The sequence below is a fragment of the Bombus pyrosoma genome, linkage group LG2 (assembly GCF_014825855.1).
Source record: "Bombus pyrosoma isolate SC7728 linkage group LG2, ASM1482585v1, whole genome shotgun sequence".
In the NCBI taxonomy this organism is placed as follows: Eukaryota; Metazoa; Arthropoda; class Insecta; order Hymenoptera; family Apidae; genus Bombus; species Bombus pyrosoma.
In genome coordinates, this window is record NC_057771.1 from 3,712,096 (window position 1) to 3,732,793 (window position 20,698).

Consider the following 20,698-nt stretch of genomic DNA (forward strand, 5'->3'; position numbering starts at 1 on the left):
CGTGTTCCTTCCTTGGTTTTATCGCGTTATCGTTCCATCGAAAGGGCGAACGAACGATCCTGTCGCGTTGCTTTCGAGGAATCGACGGGGCATCGACTCGTGGAATACGATTATGTCCTTGTGTACGTCCTACTCTGGACGCGGTTCTCACATTAGGATACATTGTACGATGATGTTACGAGATGATCCACTTTGCATTGTTTTAGCAAATTACAGCTCGCGACGGCTGCACCGAGGATCGATGCGTTGCACAGTTACAAACGTGCTGTTAAATCCCAACTAGTCGGTCGTCCATCTAAAGTACGCCTACTTAATGCGCTCATTGTTAAAGATATCGTAAATTTTAAAACGGCACGCTGCCGCCTTTTTGCCTTCCTCTTACCTAACGTCACTTTCAATTCGAACAACGGTAAATGAAGGTACGTAGATAATAATTTTTCTTGATACCGCAACTGATAGAGCGGCTTTCCAACAAAAGTAAGCCTTTGAAATTCTTCTTGCGGTTTTCCTTCCGCGGATAGACGATCGCGTATAATTCGCTGTTATCTTTCCTCGACAGGAAAAAAACTTGCGAATACCGATTTCCAAAAAGTTACCCCTTCTCAGGTATTTCTTTTCTTTTCCTTTTCTTTTTTTTTTGGGAGGGAAGCGGCGGAAGTTTGTCGCTGCGCGCTATAACTTTTCGATGATATTTATTCTCCAGACTCGAGAAATATCATGTCGCGGAAGACCTCGCGTCGACGAAGAATACCTGTACGTGGGTGAATTGGTTAACTAACGGAAATTACGTGAAGCGCACTAACGCGGTCCTGTTCGCTACGGTACATTCGAGAAACTGGACGCTGAAGCACGGCGAGGCAACGTTCCTCGATCTACCTCCTTTTCACGTCGTTTTTCTTCTATCGTTTTTCTCTTGCGTTGACGCTTGGTGCACACGCGTCCGTCTCGATTCGTGCGGTTTTCGTCTTGTACCGTTAACATCCACTGTGTATTAATGGTGAGAATTATCCGCGAGAACGTAGACGTAATCGTACGGCCGAATGTTCACTTTTGTATACAGCATCGGGATTCTTCCCCAAGGAAATTACCGGTAGTCGACGAGAGTGGACCTTTTGCCATATACGGTTAACTGTACGCGACTGCGGGCTGATTGTACGCTCGATTCTCGTTGCTTGTTATTACGGCTTATTATTACGGCTCGCCACCGTTTTCAATGCTACGTTTTTAAGCGACAACATCTAGTAAGCTTAATCGTTCGGTACCTGTTTTCCTATCGGACAAAGAAGCTTCGAAGTGGACACTACAGCGGCGATCTCGTACGGACGATGATTACCTAAGGGAAGTTGAAATTGCCGCGAATAGCTATCGAGGATTCTGGTGCAGCGGAAGATTGGAATTCTTATTATCATGGTATTTTTACAACATCTTACATTAAAGTTACACGGCGCGGATATTTGCCGAACGAATCGATCAAATATTTGCATTTTGAAATCAGGTTCAACGTATTTTCCAATGTAAATTTGGACACTTTGAGGCAGTGCGAGATTCTCGTGTGGATCAAATATGATTTCCATAATTAAACATATGACTCTAGTTGTCTCGGAGAAACACGGGAAGCAAAGAAATCGGTTGAATCAACTCGATGAAGATCTATGGTCGTGTCACGGTACCAATTTACGCGATTTATTTCATCCACGCATTATGTTTCGTGGTATTTTCATGGATGATGCGACCACTCGTGATCCGCAGCAGGATTGTCGATACGCGCGAAAGAAGAACTTTCGTATATCGCTGATACAAGTGGAGTAAGGAGAATCTGCTGCTGGTTCTGTCGCAATGCGATCTCTTAAGGCTCGAATTGCGACGCGACAACTCGCGTCTCGGAATAGAAAAACGAGAAGCGGTTGTAAAACAGCCCGTGAACACGCCACAAGTATTTGAATAGCGTAACGATTCTGACTGGCGATGAGATGGTCGAAAATGTCGTTTGCAGGTGCTAAAGTTATAGTCGAGCAGCAACGGTAACGGTTATCTTTGGACGACCTGCGAGACCTATACTCGTAAAAAGCTGTTATAGCAGAGGGTATAAAATTATAGAGCGAACTAAGTAGCCGTGTTAACTTCTACACACGTTTCGCACTTTGTCTTGAAAATTAGAAAAATCGGCCAGTTCGTTATTATACTCGTTGAGCTTTAATAAAGACGTGAATTACCTTATTGCTGGCTGTTATCCTTGCGAGCATCACCGGTTAACGCCGTAAAGTAGTTCGATGTTCTCTGCTACACGTTGGACATTTTTTAATCCGAAAACTAATTACTGTTTTTTTCTTACGCCTCTCTTAATATTTTCTTTTATCGAAGCTCATATCCGATCTAGCTTTTTAACGTCTCGCGCGTATAATATATTTACTCTGTTTAGGTAATTTGGTAACGTTGCTTAAACGTGCTTAGGTAACGTTGGAACGTTTCGTTCAAAAATATAGCGACAAATCGTTCGAGGTATCCGTTTGAAAGGTAGAACGATGTAAGTTATTCGAATGATAAAGTTTTGAAAATATTGTCTTGGAAAGGGATCCGAACGGACTACTAATGGCGGCTTGGGCTACCGATTCTCGGTATCTACTATGCTGTCAGAGGCAGACTACTTCACTCGTAAGAATGATACATGTTGGAACGTCGCTGGATGCCGAGCGATTAATTATTTATAAGCAATTGAGATTCAGACGGGCTGTTCCCTAAGGGCTGATATCGAACATAACAACCGGCATAGGTATTTGAACGAGCGTAGACAACACAGTGATTCAAGGAGGCATTAAATTTCCACGTTTCCTGCGATCCGACGTAGTGGAATTGCGACGTTAGACGACGCGAGACGACGTATTCTCTCTATGCAACGACAGTTGCGAAGAAATTTGCAAGGGGAATCGCGGTTTTGGTTACACTCTTTTACATAGTTTGGCAGTCTCGATCACAGGCATTCGTAACGAGAGTAATTTGCACAAGGACGACGGTAAGAGGGTTGGGATCTGAATATTCGCTGTGATTTGGACCATTTCACCTGGTCGTTTCCACGAGAGGTCACCTGGGGCAGGAAGACCACGTTCTCTGCAGTTTCCGTGTGCTTCTGAATATTCATTCGCGAGAGTTGGCTGGCCCGTTTAAATAGCCCGCCACGTTCTCCAGCTCTGTCTCTTTCCGCTATCACGCGCCGCTCCATCTCTCGATTTCGATCTCTCTCTCCCTCCCATCCCTTCTTTTCCGCCGTTTTATTTCCCCGCTTTCACGTTCGCCATCGTAGTTTCTGCCCGGCCACTTAGTCTTCCACTTCTCTCGCCCCGATAATCCGCTGGTATCGTGCATCGGCGACTTTGTAACACGACGATTTCGCGGCGGGTCGTTACGCTGATAAGTAGCTACACGGAGAAATGGCGCATAACCGTTTTATCTGTGTGTACCCTTTCACCTGTACGATATCGTATATCTTCGATCATACACAACATCAAGATACTATACGTACTTACACAGCTGTATTTGTGTACCGCGAGGAAATGGGCTGCGACTCGATAATTCGAGTATCGGCGATACGCTTCGCGTATCCGAATTACAGATATCCCTGGAATCTGCATACGCGGTATATCTAATCGTCGGGGATCACTGACTCGCTTTGTAGCTTCGTCACGTTGTCACTCGGATTATTTACCGTTTAGATGTTTGCCGAGCCGTAAACACTCGTCCACGAATCTTAGCCTTTTCCATACCGACATGAAGTACACTGGGATGGTTAAAACCCTTCGATATCCGACAGACGCCGGGCACAATTCTTATCCGATTCTTATCGCGGTATCGTGAGATAGAGAAAGATAGCAGTTACGATGAACCTTTGAATAAATAAGATGTCAGTTCTATTAGCGTATATTCCAAAAGAACAAATAATTCGCGTGATTGTAATTTCCTTGGACGTTTTTTCGATATCGATTCTTTCGTCCGTCATAAATAAACTTTCGAGATTCGTAGATAGGAATATCTGTTAAAGTTTAATAACAAACGTCACTGGGATAACCAAGGTAAAAGAAACAATTAGATTTAATGATTAGCAAATTTAGATTTCTCCAAGTTAGAATTATCGACATCGAAAGATCTCAGCTGTTATTGGCAACCCTTCTGACCTGGTTTTCGCGCTTTCGATCAAACGTCGTGAAATTTGCGCAAAAAATTTGACAAACGACCGTTAAATATTCTCGTCTATCAATTTCGTTGGAGAAAGTTCAAATCGAAACATCGATTTCCGTGGATATTGGATCTTTATCTTCGATCGATATCGACCAACTGGTGAAACATTCGATAGGACGTAAAAGAAAAACGAAGAACAGGAAAATAGAATTTGGTGTGTACATACCATGTTGGCACTAGAATTTGGCACACAGTTAGTTTGATCGGTGTGTTACACGTTTGTCGGGCCTGGTTCTATCCATCAGCCGATGGATATTCTGTTTAATTTGTTATACAGTCAGATGGCATCGGGTTACTTGGATCGCTACTTAACTTGTCTCGTTCAACTTCTTACTTAACTTTGGTTTCGTGATGTACTCTGCGAGACACGCGAGAACATTTATTTCCGAAATATTATTTACACTCGACTAGCTTGCCAAGAAGCGTCACACACAGTCGACTAAGGTTCCGGAAACTCCACCTACTTTAGCCAAGATCGACGTTACTTATTAATCACAGCCTGGTTTGAGCTTCAAAGACCGTTGGTAGACTCATTCATCGGCCTCGTCGCGCGGATATCTTGTGTACTTCTTTTTGGCGCCTTTCATCTACTAGACTTATCACTCCTTCCTTAGCTCCCTCGGTAGCTTTTCTACTTTTACAGCGGCTTCCGCACGCTACCCCATCCTCTGACCCCTTCTCTCTCTCTCTTTCTCTCTCTCCCTTGCTCTTTCTTGGCTTCATCGAAACTTGTCGCTGCGAGCGCAATCTTTTTCTCGAAACTTGTCGCAATCGAAGGTAACAAATTCCATTCCTAAACGACCGTATACGGTGAAGGTATTGCGCACAGCGAGCCGGAGAGTCGGCGATTACACTATCGATACGACGATCGGCTAACGCGAACCGTTGACAAATTCGTGACAACCCGCTGTGAAAGCCTATTTATCGGGATTACGTTTGTAGAAACTACTGTGCACTCGTGATTACGTTTTCTCTGCTTTCGATCGATCGTCGCGGTGTGTTACGCCAACCTCGTCTACTTGCCTTTCCCTAAATTTGTTTTAGCGAACGTTTTTATCCTTTTAATTCGTTTTGTATACCTTGAGAAGTCGGAGAAGGATAAGGTACACGTAGAACGGGCCATTAGAATTTCTTGATAACCTTCAACGCGTACATCAATTTCTCCCGAATTTTTTCTCACAATTCGAGGCTTTTACGCGTAAATTGCATCGCTGTCGATGGAACAAAAAATGCGAACATCTAAGTACCGTTTATTAATTATTACACAATCGGACGAGCGAAGCTACAATATATCGTTTGAAAGATTTCTTTGGAAGAATCAACTGGATGAACGTTAATTTCTTCGGTGACACGTTTCGAAAATTAATGTTTTTGCTGCTTGCAAAAGAAACGTAAATCGTATACCAGCGAGCGATATTTGTTTCTTTTACGCGATGCCAACGAGAAGCTGTTGCAATTGCTTGTTAACACTTTCACTGCCACGCCGAAATCACATGTTTTGCTCAGGTCGCCACGGGAGTATTTTTATTATTCAAAGCATATAATGGCAAAATAATAATAAATTGATGATGTAAGACAACATTCTTTCCCAATGGACCGCTTACCTTATTGGTGGTCACCGGTGACCACCGTGGCGCCTTGGTAACAGTTGATAGCGATATATTATAACGAGGTTTCGTTTATTTCAACAAACCATTCGCATTCGTTAGTTTGTCGTAAGCAAAACGTGCAAAATATATTGTTGCAACGTGTAGAAGATATTAAGCTGAAATGGTAGAGGTCCGCAAAGAAAATTATGCTTGTGATAAAACAATGGTAGTGGTAGATTACAACAGAGGAAAATGTGCTGTAGATTTATCAGATCAAATGATAGCATATTCTACACCATATCGAAAAACCCTCATACTCATACTCATACTCTATAAACAAGCAACAAAAACAAAAATCAAGGTATCAGATTTTAGAATGGCACTCGCAATGCACCTTACACAGTGCCATTCACCAGAGCCGTTAAATATACTTATTCGACAAAAATTGCGACAGGAAATGCAGAAGAAAGAAGGGCAAGAGTACCTGGCAGGAAAATTTTGCAGAGAGTACTATAAAAAAAATGTTAAACAGTTAGGATCAAAAATTGCCAAGAATCGGACCAAAAAGGTGACCACCTTTTGTCCAGATTGTATTGATAAGCCACATTTATATTTAAAGTGTTTTAACACAGTGCACCGTTAGTTGCAAGATTTGTTCTCATTTTTTTTCATTGATGTTCTAATAAAAATGTTTAATTGTTCAATGGGGCACATTTTACTTCAAAGTATCTTCTATTCATTGGTTATATTTAAAATACCCTAACTGTCAATTTTCATTCAGTTTTTACAATTGTAAGAAGTTCATCATATATGACCAACGTGGCAGTCAAAGTGTTAAGAGGGAAGGAGAGTCCTGATGAAGCTTCGAGGTTTCGCTAGTTACATGGAAAGCTTTGATTATAACGTGTATTGTTTTCGACCAGAGGCCGTTCACCATTGGTACTTTGGCTGCGGGTTTGTCGTGAGTAAGAAGAAGATTGAAGCCACGACGTCTAACAAACTGCAGAATCTCCCGCCAAGATCGCGACGTAACTCATTTTAACATACTGTATATCCTGGTAAGAGCCGATAAAAAGGTGCAAAAAGTTGGTGCTCGGCGAGAGAAAAGTTGGCAACGTTTATCGACAGGTAATGCTTATGGGTATTGATATGCAGTGAAAAATCGAGCGTAACGTAGTATGTATCTGTGAATTCATGGACCACGAACAGCGCAGCAGTGCAATAGTAAAAGTGAGAACACAGATGGATCGCGTCGCTGGATGGCGATCGCACCTTACCGATTTATCGATCAGATAAATATCGCGATACTAAGGCGGGATGCCGAACAGGACGTCACACGACGGTGTAAACGCGTCGCTAGAAATAGAAAAGTTTCGAAAAGACCGTATTGTGACAGTGCAGAATGAAGGAAGAGGAGAAAGGGCGCGGTTGAAAGAACACACGCACTTTCGTAAGTACGTAGAAGTAGAATCGTTGTTTGAAAGTCTCGTCGCTACGGGAGAAACAAACAAACAAACGATCACGAAAACTATCGGGAAATCGCGAGCAAGATGCGATTTTGTTTCGATCGTCGGTTCGTTGAATCGCGAGAAGAACGAAAGGAGAAATAACGACTCATCTCGAGAGATTACAGAAGCAACCTAGAGAAAGTGAAAATGGAAGATTTAAAAGTAGTTTGAGATTGACCTAGTTGTTCTAAACATCGTTCCAAAGTATTATTTCGATGTCGTACTTAATTTAGGACATAATTTGTGAAAACTGCACCCATGTAAGACAATGGACATTTCTCTGTATTTTAACAACAATAATATACAGTATAGTTGATGGAGGTGATTGTCGTTGCCCGTGAATTTTCCCTGGCTGGCTTCGTCTCTTTCGCTTGGTCGTTGTTTCCCGTCGAAGCGTTTCGTCAAACCTCTATTTCCTCTGTAATCTCGCTCTCGATTTTCTCTCGTTTTCCCATGGTCGTTTTCTCGTTGCGTTTCTTGGCCTGTTTTTGGCCCGAAAGCGTATAAATACTATAAATTGATGGTAGATAAGGTTAATGTACCGAAAGAGCCGATCATGTCGTTAAAATCACGTTTCGTTCGAACGCCATTTGGAAACACGTTGTGGGATTGCGCCTGCAGCAGCGTTTTCATTGTTATCGCGATTCTATGGCCCTTTATACAAGGATTCGCCTGTTATTGTTCTTTTTCCTCTTTACAGAATAGCTGCGTTTAAACGGCATGAATAAAAGGTGTCTTTTGTTTTCTTTTTTCGTTTTTCGCTTTCCCTACGTTTAGCCGATTTATATGAAGAACAGAATTTGCCCTATATTCTCACGGTTCAACAACCTGATATTTTTTTACAGACTTGTATCGAAATTCGATGAACGCTATCACTCGGCTAACGTAACCAGTCAAAGTTAACCTTCTCCGGTGACTGTGCGTGATTTCTTCCACCCATGTGATACACGTGGCCGTAAGTGAATTTGAAAGAAAATGATCGAACCGAGAGAAGAAACGAAGGGAAACGCAAGGAGAAAGAGACGCACGAGTCACCGTGCCTTAATTTTCTTCCGATTCTAGCGATTCACGTTCCGCATCTTCGATTATCTACTTTGCTCCGACTGCGTTCGTTCACCGAGTACGCGTTTGCCTACCACGAGAAATCTGCCCTCTTTACTTTAAGGCTTTGGAATCCGTTGGACACTGGATTTTTCCAACGTGACACCGATCCGACACCGATGAGGAAAATTAAATCGGATTCTATCCTATCTCGCTTAGGGTTTCCGATCGGATCGCGACGATCGTATCGATGCCGATGGCTCGTGATTCGTGACTCGACCGACGTAAGAGAAGAGAAAGTCGGGGCAGCGTGGCGCTACCATAATCGCGCGGGGAAACGAAGCCGACGCTGGTTGGTGGTGTCCACGATGCTGGAGGGAAGTAAGTCTTGATCCATGGCTCGTCTCGTGTCTCTCGAATCTGGAAAGTAGGCCGAGCCACGCCTAACGGTGACTCGCTCTTTCAGATGCGTATAGCGTACCTTTGTCCGCTACATTTTGCTCGCATTGCGCTGCACTTTTCCGTTTTGCGAAATCTACGGTCGCGCGGACGAGAAGTCGCGCATCGTCGACGAGCGATTCTTGTCAAAAACGATCGTCCTTGTTTCAGGGTTGACGCGGTTCGACACGAACCCGCCCAACAAGTTAAATTCGATATCAGATTTTACATTGTACGATTTTTGATTCGCATGGACAAATCTCGTTATACCGATAGCGTTTGTCACGAGAGAGTTGTAAAAGGGAGAACATAGAACCGTGACAAGTGTGATCGATGTGGAATCCTTGAGCGGAAATTTTGAATAGTAAGCGCGAGTTCAGGTACGACGAATGAGTTGTAGGGCTGATTTTGCACAGTCGAAGAATGGAAACGAGATTAAGCCGTACATTTTACGCGCGATATACGAAATGTCTGGTACAGTGGTTGGCGGCGCGTTGTTAGATACGCGGCACGATTCAACGAAAACCTTGTAGGTATAAGTACCTACATACGTATGCATAGGTGTACATCCGATTTGCCACCTAATCGCGAATGTATTCGAAGTCGTAGCAGAGCAGCACTGGCTGCTGCGAAAGCTGGGGGACAAATAGAAGCTTGAGCTGGCGACCTCTCTGCATAATGCATACCATCGTCGCCTTCTTCATCGTCGTTGCCGAGCTCGTTCGAGTCGGCAGCGGTCTTCTACCGTTCCTTCGTTAGCCTTTTAGCTTGCCTGCTGCCTTCCTTCTCCTCTCCATTCTCCTTCCTTCCCCTTCCTTTCCCTTCCTTTCCATTCCTTTCCCTGCCTCTCTCTTCCTTCCTCGATTGCACCGTCTCGGCTGCTATCGTTGGCTCAGCTGTGTAAGAAGTCGCACGTATAACTTGTTCACGAAAAAGAACAATGATATGTACCGGTGTTTCTTTTTGCAACATCGTTTCATCCACCGCAGCCAGCGTTTGTTAAGAACTGGCATTTTTAACGCGATCGTGCGCAAAACTTGTTCTTACGACCGTGACAAACAATATGTTCTCGGTCATTCAAATATCGCGAAAGAATGAAAATTCTTTGCAACTTTTGCAACGCCGTACCTAACCATTTCCTACCTTGACGAATACCCGTTTCTTACCTCTTCTTTTACTAAATCGCAGAGAATTAACACTAGAACTACCGATAGTTAACACGAAGCTATTTCTACCAAAACCAGTCAAAATGACTGATCTTTAAAAAATACGTAATAATAGAATATTTTTATATTTATTGATTTATTACTTTCTTACAGAAGGAATTCTATGTTATGCAGTGCATTCTTGGTATTATTAATCCATCTGGGACCATGATCCCTAAACAAGGGTCGACACGTTTATAAAATTGTAGAACCAGTCAATTGATGTGACAGTTCTAGTGTTAGCATCTAGCGATCGATCCGTAATTTTCCTGATAACTGATATCATCATATCGAGTGATGCGGAGTAAAAATTTGAAAAACGTGTGGGAAGTTTTACAAAACGAGGAAACTGATCAATTGGGGTTGGATAAACAGATCGCAGAACCCTTTTACACTTTGACAAGTACCAGTCATTTTGACTAGTATTGGTATAAGTAGCATCGATACGAAATTATTTTCAGTTTGAATGCATAAAAAACAAAATAAAATTCATTATATTATTCTCTTAGACTCTTAGAAACTCGTTATATCATTGCGGAAAAAAATATTACACGAAGTAGGAGTTTTAAAATAAATTTGTAAAACCAGTCAATTCGACTGGTGTGGTAGTTTTAGTGTTAACGTCGTTATTGGTTCGTTCTTAGGGATTTCCATATCCCAAATTCAAATTTGTTTCGTCGGGCTTGTTCCTTTCTCAAACGCAAATGGTTTGTTTGTATTTTTTCAGGAATGACGATCGGAGCGGCGATGACGAGGATTGAAAGTTACCGTTGACTCATAGGATACCCTGCAGGGCCACTCGCTACCAAAATGAGCACATCCCTGCGAATTTTGGCACTGATCAGCTTAGTTGCGCAGAACGTGGCTTGGCCGCAAGATCCTGTTCCTAGGCTGCATGTCAAACATCGTGAGTAACTTTGCCTGCATAAGCGTTTAATAAAAATCATGTTATTTTATATAAAATGCGATTGTTCGTCTTATACCGGTGTTTAAGCGCTTTGAAAAAAAGGGTGGGACAACGGCTATTTAGCCAGACACATTTTTACCGTATAACGTCGTTTAACGTGTAATGTATCGCTAAATTCGGTTCGTCGTTCGCCTTTGCGTGCGAAAATTTAATGAAACGAAGCCACACACTCACCACGCTATTTTATACCTGTATCGAATTATTAAATTGATCTCGCCCGACATTTTAGGATATATGTATGGATATGAAATTAAAATTAAATCAAAGAGCTATAGCCAAATGGATCTTCCATGCATTTTACGCAAACGCGCGTCGCGCATTCATTGTACGTCATTAACTACGATGCTGGAAATAATCGCGCGTCGCAATTTGCTCTCTGCAGAAACGATCGTCTGCAACTATTCGCTTTCTTTTTCTGCTTTTCCCTTCTTCTTCTTCCGTACCCTTTTCTTTGGCCGAGTTTCTTATCATTTGTCGATCGAGTAAATGCAGTTCAACTAAAAGATGTTCTTTCGACTGGATCCGAAAACGCCGTTTCACGCCGCGGAAACGCAGCGAAATTAATTCCGTGGATTAACAACCGCGTTCCGTTATCCCAAGAGATTCCCCTTGAATTCGTTCCACTTAATTACTATAACGTGCGACAGATTATCTGGAACAATAAGGCACGTTTCACGGTGAATTCGATGGAAAAGCTTGCCTCGACTCGTCCTCCTCGTTCTCTTTTGTTCTTGGTTCGCGGCCGTCTTTCATCCGCCGAAATCTAATCTTTGTCGCGTAAGAAGTACGGAAGAAACTAACAGCGGCATTACGATGACCGATGAATCGATGGCAATGAAATCGGCTAGTTCTTCTTTCTACCTTCAGAAGTTAATTTATCCCTCGTTTTTGTCCACGTTCCAGTCGTAGTCTCTCGACACGGTTGTTTGCACGCGCTAGCTTACAGAGGACAATAACGCACCGTTCCGCGACAATTCGCCGATAAGAAAAAGTTACTTCTCTCGCATCTCGATCGATTCCGGCGGTTCTTTCACGCCGATCTTTTCACACGAGAAATTTCATTTCCTTCGCGCGAGATAAAGACATCGGTGACGGCGAGCCATCAGCTCGCTAGAAATCACACGTTTACCGGTCGAGTGCCACCGATCTGTAGGTGAACGCGTCGAAGGTTATCGCCATGTGAATCAAGAATCCTTTACCTGGAAGAGCATCGTCGAAAGAGAACGAGGGTCAGAGGAAGGGCGAAGCAGAACACCGGCAAAGGGACTAGGCGGGGTAAGAGGAAAGGAATTGTATACAGAACATGTAGAGATACGTCGCGCGTTGTCGCCGTCATCGTCGTCGTCGTCGTCGTCATCGTCGTCGTCATCGTCGGCCGTTGTTGTTGGCTGTGTTCCGTCGCAGTCGATTCAAAGGCATTTCCGCGCGACATGAGCACGCTTACGCCGCACCTGTGGATTTGGTGGTCTCGCACCACGCCACGCCACGCTACGCCGTTCCGTTCAGTTGTGCAAGTGCCATGCCGGTATTAAACGCAACACGCCGATAACGCTTCATCCGGCTAGAAACCGGGAAAAAGGTGGAGCGGATGTCGATGGAAAAGGATAAGAAAGTATCGGGGAGGCGTGGGAAAAAATCAAAATACATTAGACGCTGTCGGATGTTTGAACATGTTTGTCATTGCTGGCAAGTACAAAGTGGCGGTGAGAAGTTAATAGTTAAACGATGTTTTTATCTGGCCTCTGTGTATTTATTTCACGGTAGTTTACGTTCTACAGTTGGTAGAATTAGTTCGTTTCTATAGTCGGTTGGAGCAGCTAGAAGATTACGTTACCGAGAAGGAACCAGCTGCGAGACAAATACCTTTTATTTGTGTGCTTAATCCACACGTTCCAAACGAATAATCCAATTCGTTTAATCGTTGTATTTTCATGCTTTTAGACGATTGACTAGCGCTCTGACTAAAACTCTAATTGCTTTGAACGGTTAATTTAAATAGAGGAAGGAGGTAAAGCAAACTAACGATTGCCGAAACACGCAACTAGAAAGCCGTCTATCTCGAAATGATATCCTTTCTCGTAGAAACTGCGACAGACGTAGCTAAACTTATTTTTTGAAATAAATTTATCCAGATATTTTTACTGCGCACAGCGATATATAACAGCGCAGAAACGTTGAAAATGCCGCAATAATTGGCATATCGGGTGATCCGATGAAAGCGGAGACGTTACGCGTGCGACACGAGCGGCCGGTTAATAGATGGAGACAAGGAAATTGAAAACGAAAATTCAAGTCGGAGACAATGAAGTGGAAAGAGGCAGAAACGTAAGGGGATAGAACAATAGTGGGACAGGTGGGGAAGGGAGGGCAGGTGGTCGGCGAGTTTAACGACCCTGCGAAATCCGCGGGTGAATCTGCCTCGAAAGCTTCGAGTCGAAGCTTTTGACACGGATCAAATATTGGCGTGTGTCGTGTCGATCGACGCGGCCACCGCGTTGGTCCGCTTTGGTAAATCCTATTGAGTATTCAATTACGTCGGGAACGACCGGGATACATACGTAGTTGGCTGACTCTAGCTCGGTTCGGATGAAATTGGACGGCCGTGCCGCGTACAAATCTACGGCATGCGATCGTGTGCTTCGTGCTTTCGGATGCATTGCTCCAATTGTGTATATGTATATTATGAAAATATACTCACGGATAATCGGACTATAGTTATCTAGGGCAGATCGAATTTTAGCAGTTCCTTATTCCTTTATTTAAGAGTTTCTTTTTGGATGGAGTGTAGAGTTTAGAGGAAACCGAGAACGGCTGGATGAAAGTCAAGTAGCACGGATTTTTCGTCACAACGCCGATCCGATGTTTTTTCAAATGTTGGACAAGTTTCAAGTAAACAGCTTTTTTAAAGTACTTTTGGAAAGTTGTGGTTACGAGACTAACTTTTTACGATACCTGACTTTGTCGCTTTTAACAGTTGCCACGCACACCTCGCTCTCGTAGATTTCTCCAATATTTCCAGGCAAATAGTTGCATGTAGCAGCAATTTACATTGAGGCTGTGAGTATTACATCCAACGAACAGTCGTAAATATTAGCTACGTTATACACAAGTTACGCAGAACTACCTAATTTTCTTTTGCTCTAGCGACAGTTCTGTAGTAGATCTTTCAATAATTCTATGAAAAAGCGTCTCTTCGCAGACTGCGAGGAAAGAAATAGCGGAGCTACAAAACGCTGATTTTTCGCTGAGTCAAGTTACACGATACTAATTATCGGCGATATCGCAACGAGAATTGCTTTACATCTGAAGCTAGCGTTGAGAATTGTGGATCTTATTTGCCGAAATAAAAGTAAAGGAACGCTAGGATTACACTTGAAATTTATATTAAAATAGTTTTAGATTTATTTAATAAACGATTTGCAGGATCTTGGTCGATATACATTTGCACGCGTCTCAGCACTCTCTTTGTCTCACCATCTTCTATACCACACTGCTAACGGAACAGTTGCATTCATCTGTGTTTCGAGACGCTGTGCACACACATACTTCCATACACTCATATTCACATACATGTGTCACTACTACGCGGCTAATTTAGTCTAGGACACAAATTATACAACTCAATAGCTAGAAATAAGGTATCCGCGAAAAGAGGAGGCAAATTGGTCGCAGGAACATGTACTGGCCGTGAAGGTGAAAACGTGGCATTCGATTTATCGGCGCATTCTCGTTTCATCGGAAGATGGGAACAAGCGAAACGCGGTACAGTGGTGCAAGATTGGGCGAACCGAAGACGCTGCGAATGAACAACCGTGAGGCAATAGAATATATTGTCACGCTTGGTACACGTACATACAGGTAGCGTTCATTGCAGCGGGAATCGGGCGCAATAATGTGACGGTATGTAGGTTAGCCATTGCATCGCAACCAAGGAAGCCATACACTCGAGTGGCTTTTGCCAAGAGTAAGCTCGTTAGGACTCGGAAGAAGTTTGTTAAGCTACGAGAACGCGCGCAGTCGTCAATGGTCGTCCGAATATGCGGCTGTTGCAGACTTATACAGTCATCTCTGTGTTTATAACGCTATAACCATTTCCGATCATGATCGTGAAAGCATCTTAACTAGCTTTCATTGACGCGCAAAGTTACACAGCATCGGTACATTTTGTATCTGATTTCGTCGAAACGATCGTTCGAACAGCATCGGTACATTTTGTACGCTTTTCGAGACTCTTTGGTGTAAGATTTTTGTTCGTGTAGAACGAAATTGTACTTAATACTTAGCCAACTAAATAGGGAGATCTGTCCTCTGTGAAGAAGGAGAAGGGAGATCTCCCTTTTTGACTTTAGCAACGCGTTTTCCTGTTTTGTTTCCCTTTTGAATTGTTGCCAATTAATTGCGCCATTTTTTCTGCTTTCATAAAGTATAGTATGTAATAGAATACAGCAATTTAGCGGTGTTAAAATTAATTAAAAAGTTACACTATCAATTATGACTAAATAAAGTTATAGTCGAACGATAGCACATTGTAAAAAAATATTAAAACGCATTATGAATTTTTAATTTCACGTTCAAGTCGTGTTATTTATCTTTAGTCATCTTCAACATTAGAACTACCACACCAATCAAATTGACTGGTTCTACAATTTTATAAATGTGTCAACCCTCATTTAAAATTCATGGTCCCAGATGGATTAATAATACCAAAAATATACTACATAACGTGGAATTACTCCTGTAAGAAAGTAATAAATCAATAAATATACAAATATTCTATTATTACGTATTTTTTAAAGATCAGTCATTTTGACCAGTCGTGTTAACTATCGGTAGTTAATGTTTCTAATTTTACCTAGATTTTTTAATATATACTTTTAATTTTGATGTTTTGTATAAACAATATGTGAAATCGTTAAATAAAATCATTGCCGCAAAATATAATTAACCATTTAAATAATTTTTGTCTTCTTTGTTCTTCAAGTAGTGAATATTAGTTCTCGATGCCATTGGCTAAATGTTAACACAAGAATGTCTGCGAAAAGATATGCACGCAACGCCGAAGAAAATCTCTGGCAGAGTTCCAAATAAAACAACATTACCAGTGTTCTATCGTTAATTGGAACTTGCGCATTTCCCTAACGAGTGTCTTTTCGCTAAGAAATTAATCCAACCGATTGTCTTTAAACTTGCCCGGTTTCTGAATTTGTAAAGGGGTTGAAGTTTCTAGGAGTAGACCAAGTCTAGAGAAGCGTAGTTAGACATGGTAGTTTGCATTCACGAGGTATTGTATTTGTTCGATGTTGGAAATTTGTGACGGCGATACGGCCGTTAATCATTGATACATTCATCAATGTAAATTCAAGCGAGATATTAATGCACGTTCGCGGCGCAGTCAAACTACCGTGCAACTAACGGAACTGTCTTCGAACGTGATTCCAACAATAGTTAAATATTAACGCAATCAGCCATAATAATCGGCCGCTATCTTTGCTTGTGACAACGGTTCTACTTACCGCTCGAATCTCTACGACATTCCTACAGGTGTACATTTGAAACGATGTTATGTTATTTAGACGAGTAAACGTTCAACGTGTAGATTGTATTCGCATTTCGATAAAATGACGCGTGATTCATATTAGAACATCTGTAAGCAAGTGGATAATCGAACAGAACTGGCGCGCGTGGAATGATTTTTTTATCGTTTCGCAAAAAATGCTTCCGATATTTATTAACGATCTCGTGTAAACGTGCTCGACGCAAACGTCGGTCAAGAGTTTTACTCCGCGCGTGTATGTACATAAGTACACATACGCTGGCTGAACGAGTATGACGCATGGTACAGCTACAACAGGAACATTTATCCTCGTTATCCAGGGCCAGGCTCGCGCCAATATCGAGAATGGAAAGGTGAAACTACCCTGGTGTAACGTTGAATGGTCACACCTTTCCATTGGAACTCGTCCTATAAATGTATTATCGTTTTGCAAATCTTTTCGCCAGTCTCTCCCCGCGGATTTTCTTGCAATGTTACGGAACGTATTCCTTCTATTCCGTACAGTATACGATATTTCCGTCTAAATGGCGCAAGAAGTCGTATTTTAAAATGTAAGTCAGCACGACGACGGTTTATACGAGCTGTACAGATGTTTATTCCGATGCAATTCAGCTGCATGCATACACAACGCGTGACAGAACAGGTAGCCCGCTTCTATTAACTGTTCTTGTGTGTAGCGAGCATAACGACCGCGTTGGGTACCTGGACTCCCTGTTTATTTATAGTTGAAATTCAGGTACAATGCCGTCGACATGCTCGAGATTTTAACAATTATTACCCCGGCGTACAGGCCGAGTTAATTCATTCACGGACCTGCCACGTCGCTCGCTCGCTCGCTCGCTCGCGCGTCTCTCTGTGCGTGTGTCACGTTAAAAAAGAATAGAAGCGAATAGAAGCAGCCAGCAAGATAATTAAATTCGTCGAATCTTGCGTGCAATTCGGAATAATAGATTTAGATAACACGGTGCCAGATTACCATTGAAATTATAATCAGACTTTAATTAGTGGCGAATGGCTCGCGCTATGTAACGACGTATCGATCGCCAATCGTGTGATATTTAAATCCGAGCGGAATTCTTGGAAAAATGGCATTCATGGAATCGTGCATTGTACGTTCTCTCGACTAATCCGGAAATAGCATAGTGATCGATGGCAACCGGGCTAGCTTCGTATTTCTACTTACTAGTTAATCTTTCGTATCGCGGTTTAAGATCTCCATCGGAACAGGACCTGATCTGACAGAAGTTCGCAAGTTCTAGCAAGTTACACATGGCTCGTACATCTGCAAATCCACTTTCCTACCGATTCGTATACCGTGTTATCATAACTCCTAGGCTACGTGTTCCGTTTCGCTAAGGAATATCGTCGATTTCATTTGCCAATAGCTTTTCCACGTAATTACCACGTTAGTTGAACGTTTATCGATCGGAGAAGTCATCGATTTTAATTATTCCTTAACTATCGATGAATCTATAATTTCTAGAGTGCAGAGATAAATTTTATAGCGGATACGATTGCTAAGCTGTCATCCTTTCCATTTCACAACTTATTTTCGAGTATCTATTTTTGCAAACAGGGTGGTAAAGAATATCGAGAACGAAAGAAACGGTTTGCGAGTTTCAAACGATCGCAAGAGACCCGAAGGAAAACTCTGGCGAAGCTGATTAGATCCGATTTAACTAGAAACGTTAGCCGAACAGAGTGGTAACGGGATCGCGATTATCATCGAAAGGGACCGACCGCATCGTGATTTCCATTTGCTTTTTGATCCGGTCAACTTTGACCATTAACAAAAGCGAGCGCGGAACTACGAAGATTCGTTTCGCTAGATTAAGTTATCTCTATGTAGTTAGAGAGTTGATTTAGTAGCTGGAATCGTTGAAGTGGTAGCTCCGTTTAATAGTATCTAAATAATAGCATTTTCTGCCTCAACTAAAGTCTTAGGTAAAATGAAAGTGGCAACGAGATGGTAATTATCGAAACTGTGTACTAGCTTTTATCAAAAGCTTTTAGGGCTTTTATTAAAGCTTCTAGTGCAATCTTGCTAACGGTTTTAGTGCTCTCACCTACGGATAGTATCTTACGCGCATATTCTCCTATAGTTATAACAATTATCGATATTATTTCAACAGGAGCTTTTTTAAAACTTTTATTTGTTTGCCATAAAACTTGGAAAGGTTTTTATCGATACGTGGATACTTTTAAATTGGAAATATAATATTCTGCGAGCAAAATGTCAGTAGAATTAACGATTAGTTTTATTATTTATAGGAAGATACGTCACGGAGATATTTATCGACTGGAATCGTTTTAACGCTACTAATTCAGTTTTAAAAGCTCTTTTTCAGTATCAACGATTTATGGGCAATTTTTTTCGTTACCGACAAAATTATTTCATTCTATTATATTTGCAAACTTTAAAATATCGGCTTTATGCCGAAATCACAAAGCGTCACTGCAACTTTTGTTCGCGTAAGAATAAATAAATGAAAAATTTGTTTAACAATATGCATATTATCTTGATCATCCTGAGATGTACCACGACGATGGTTAAATTAACCATAGAGCGAATTGTCACGCAATTATTTCTTACCGACAAAATCACAAAGCCGAAATTTCACACGATACAACGATATGTAAAGGTAAATAATTGAATTTTTCGATGCCGAAAGCTTCGTACGCTACATACCCAGGCATTTCATCTCGAAATTTTGACGCACTCGTCCATCAGCCGTATCTTTAGGATCAAAGGTACGCCGAGTTTAGCTTAAGTCTTTGTTGCAACGAGCTTTCATTGTTAAATAAATAATAAATGCGACTACGTCGATCGCCAATTACACATAACGCGAATATGGTTGATTCTACAGAAATGAGAATTATTTGGCAACGATTTCGTTCGTACACTCTTTCGTTCAATTTACGAATCGTAACAAGCTGTTATTTTATAAACATGCTATTAAAGCGTCAACGATGTATACCTTATAGAAAAAAATCAGTTGTGTCAAAAAACTTGTCAACTCTGTACGAAACTATATCTAGCGAGGAAAAGCTGTCTATTCCATAAAAGATTCACATTCGGCTAGAGCTTACGCATTGATGGTCAACCGCCGCGGTGTTGAAGCGGAAACGATCGAGTTTTCCAAGTTGAACGAAGCAACGATTTCTATGGATAAAAGAAGGAAAGGAAGGAGGAAAGGGGAGAAAAGGAGAGAAAAGGAAAGTAAAGGAAAGAACGGTTTTCGAAGTGATTGATCGTCCCGCGAGAACGACGCCGCTTTCGTCCTATGAGCCGCCCTGAGAGCCGTCCGAGCGATCGTCGCGTCGCGTCGCGCCGCGTCGCGCCAATCCATGACCCGCACACGTTTCAGGACGCCGTTTCGACGGATAGATTTATTAATGTCCGGGGATAGAATTCTCCGGTGGCAGGACTGACGGGAAATCAATAAGACGCTGCCGTGATAACGTTATATTAAGAATAAATAACGATTTACGAGCAGCTTAGCCGTGGAGTTGGCGATCGACCGATGGCAATAGAAAAAGGCAGACATTCACGTTCCACGACGATCGTCACGCGTATTAAGCTACTTTTTCTTATTTTTTCTTTTTTTTTTCTTTTCGCATATATGGCATAGGCGCGAGATACGCGTGATACCGAGGCTGGAATTTGCCGATAATCAGCAAGCAATAGGAAATCGATCGATCGGTAACGACAAAAGAGGCTATAACGAAAATAAATATGTATCGACGGAGGAAAATAAAGTTTGTAGTGTCAGGGCAGTGTACTTGGAAGCGGAACGACGGGACCATGTTAACACTAAAACTACCACACCGGTCAAATTGACTGGTTTTACAATTTTATTTTAAAATTCCCACTTCATGTTACATTTTTTCCGCAATAATGTAATGACTTTCGCAACGATAACTAAAAGAATAGAAAAATAATGAATTTTATCTTGTTTTTTATGTATTCAAACTGAAAATAATTTTGTATCACGGCTACTTGTACCAACACCAGTCAAAATGGCTGGTACTTGTCAAAGTGTTAAAGGGTCCTGCAATCTGTTTATGAAACCCCAATTAACCAGTTTCCTCGTTTTGTACAACTTGCCATACGTTTTTAAAATTTTTACCGTGTATCATTCGATATGATGATATTAGTTATCAGG

The 20,698-nt window shown here is 41.9% G+C and overlaps 1 protein-coding gene across 6 annotated transcripts in view; it reads left to right on the forward strand.

The window, feature by feature from the left end:
• LOC122575672 (semaphorin-1A-like) overlaps positions 1-20,698 on the forward strand; it is a 389,957-nt gene that overhangs the window by 23,074 nt on the left and 346,185 nt on the right. For 5 of the 6 annotated variants that reach the window (XM_043745017.1, XM_043744985.1, XM_043744978.1 and 2 more), the window contains one exon: positions 10,739-10,918. In XM_043745017.1, coding sequence (XP_043600952.1) covers positions 10,822-10,918 — 97 coding nt within the window. In that variant the 5' untranslated portion in view covers positions 10,739-10,821. Of the gene's footprint in view, positions 1-10,738; positions 10,919-20,698 lie in introns of those variants that run through there. The other variant, XM_043744998.1, reaches the window with a different exon arrangement.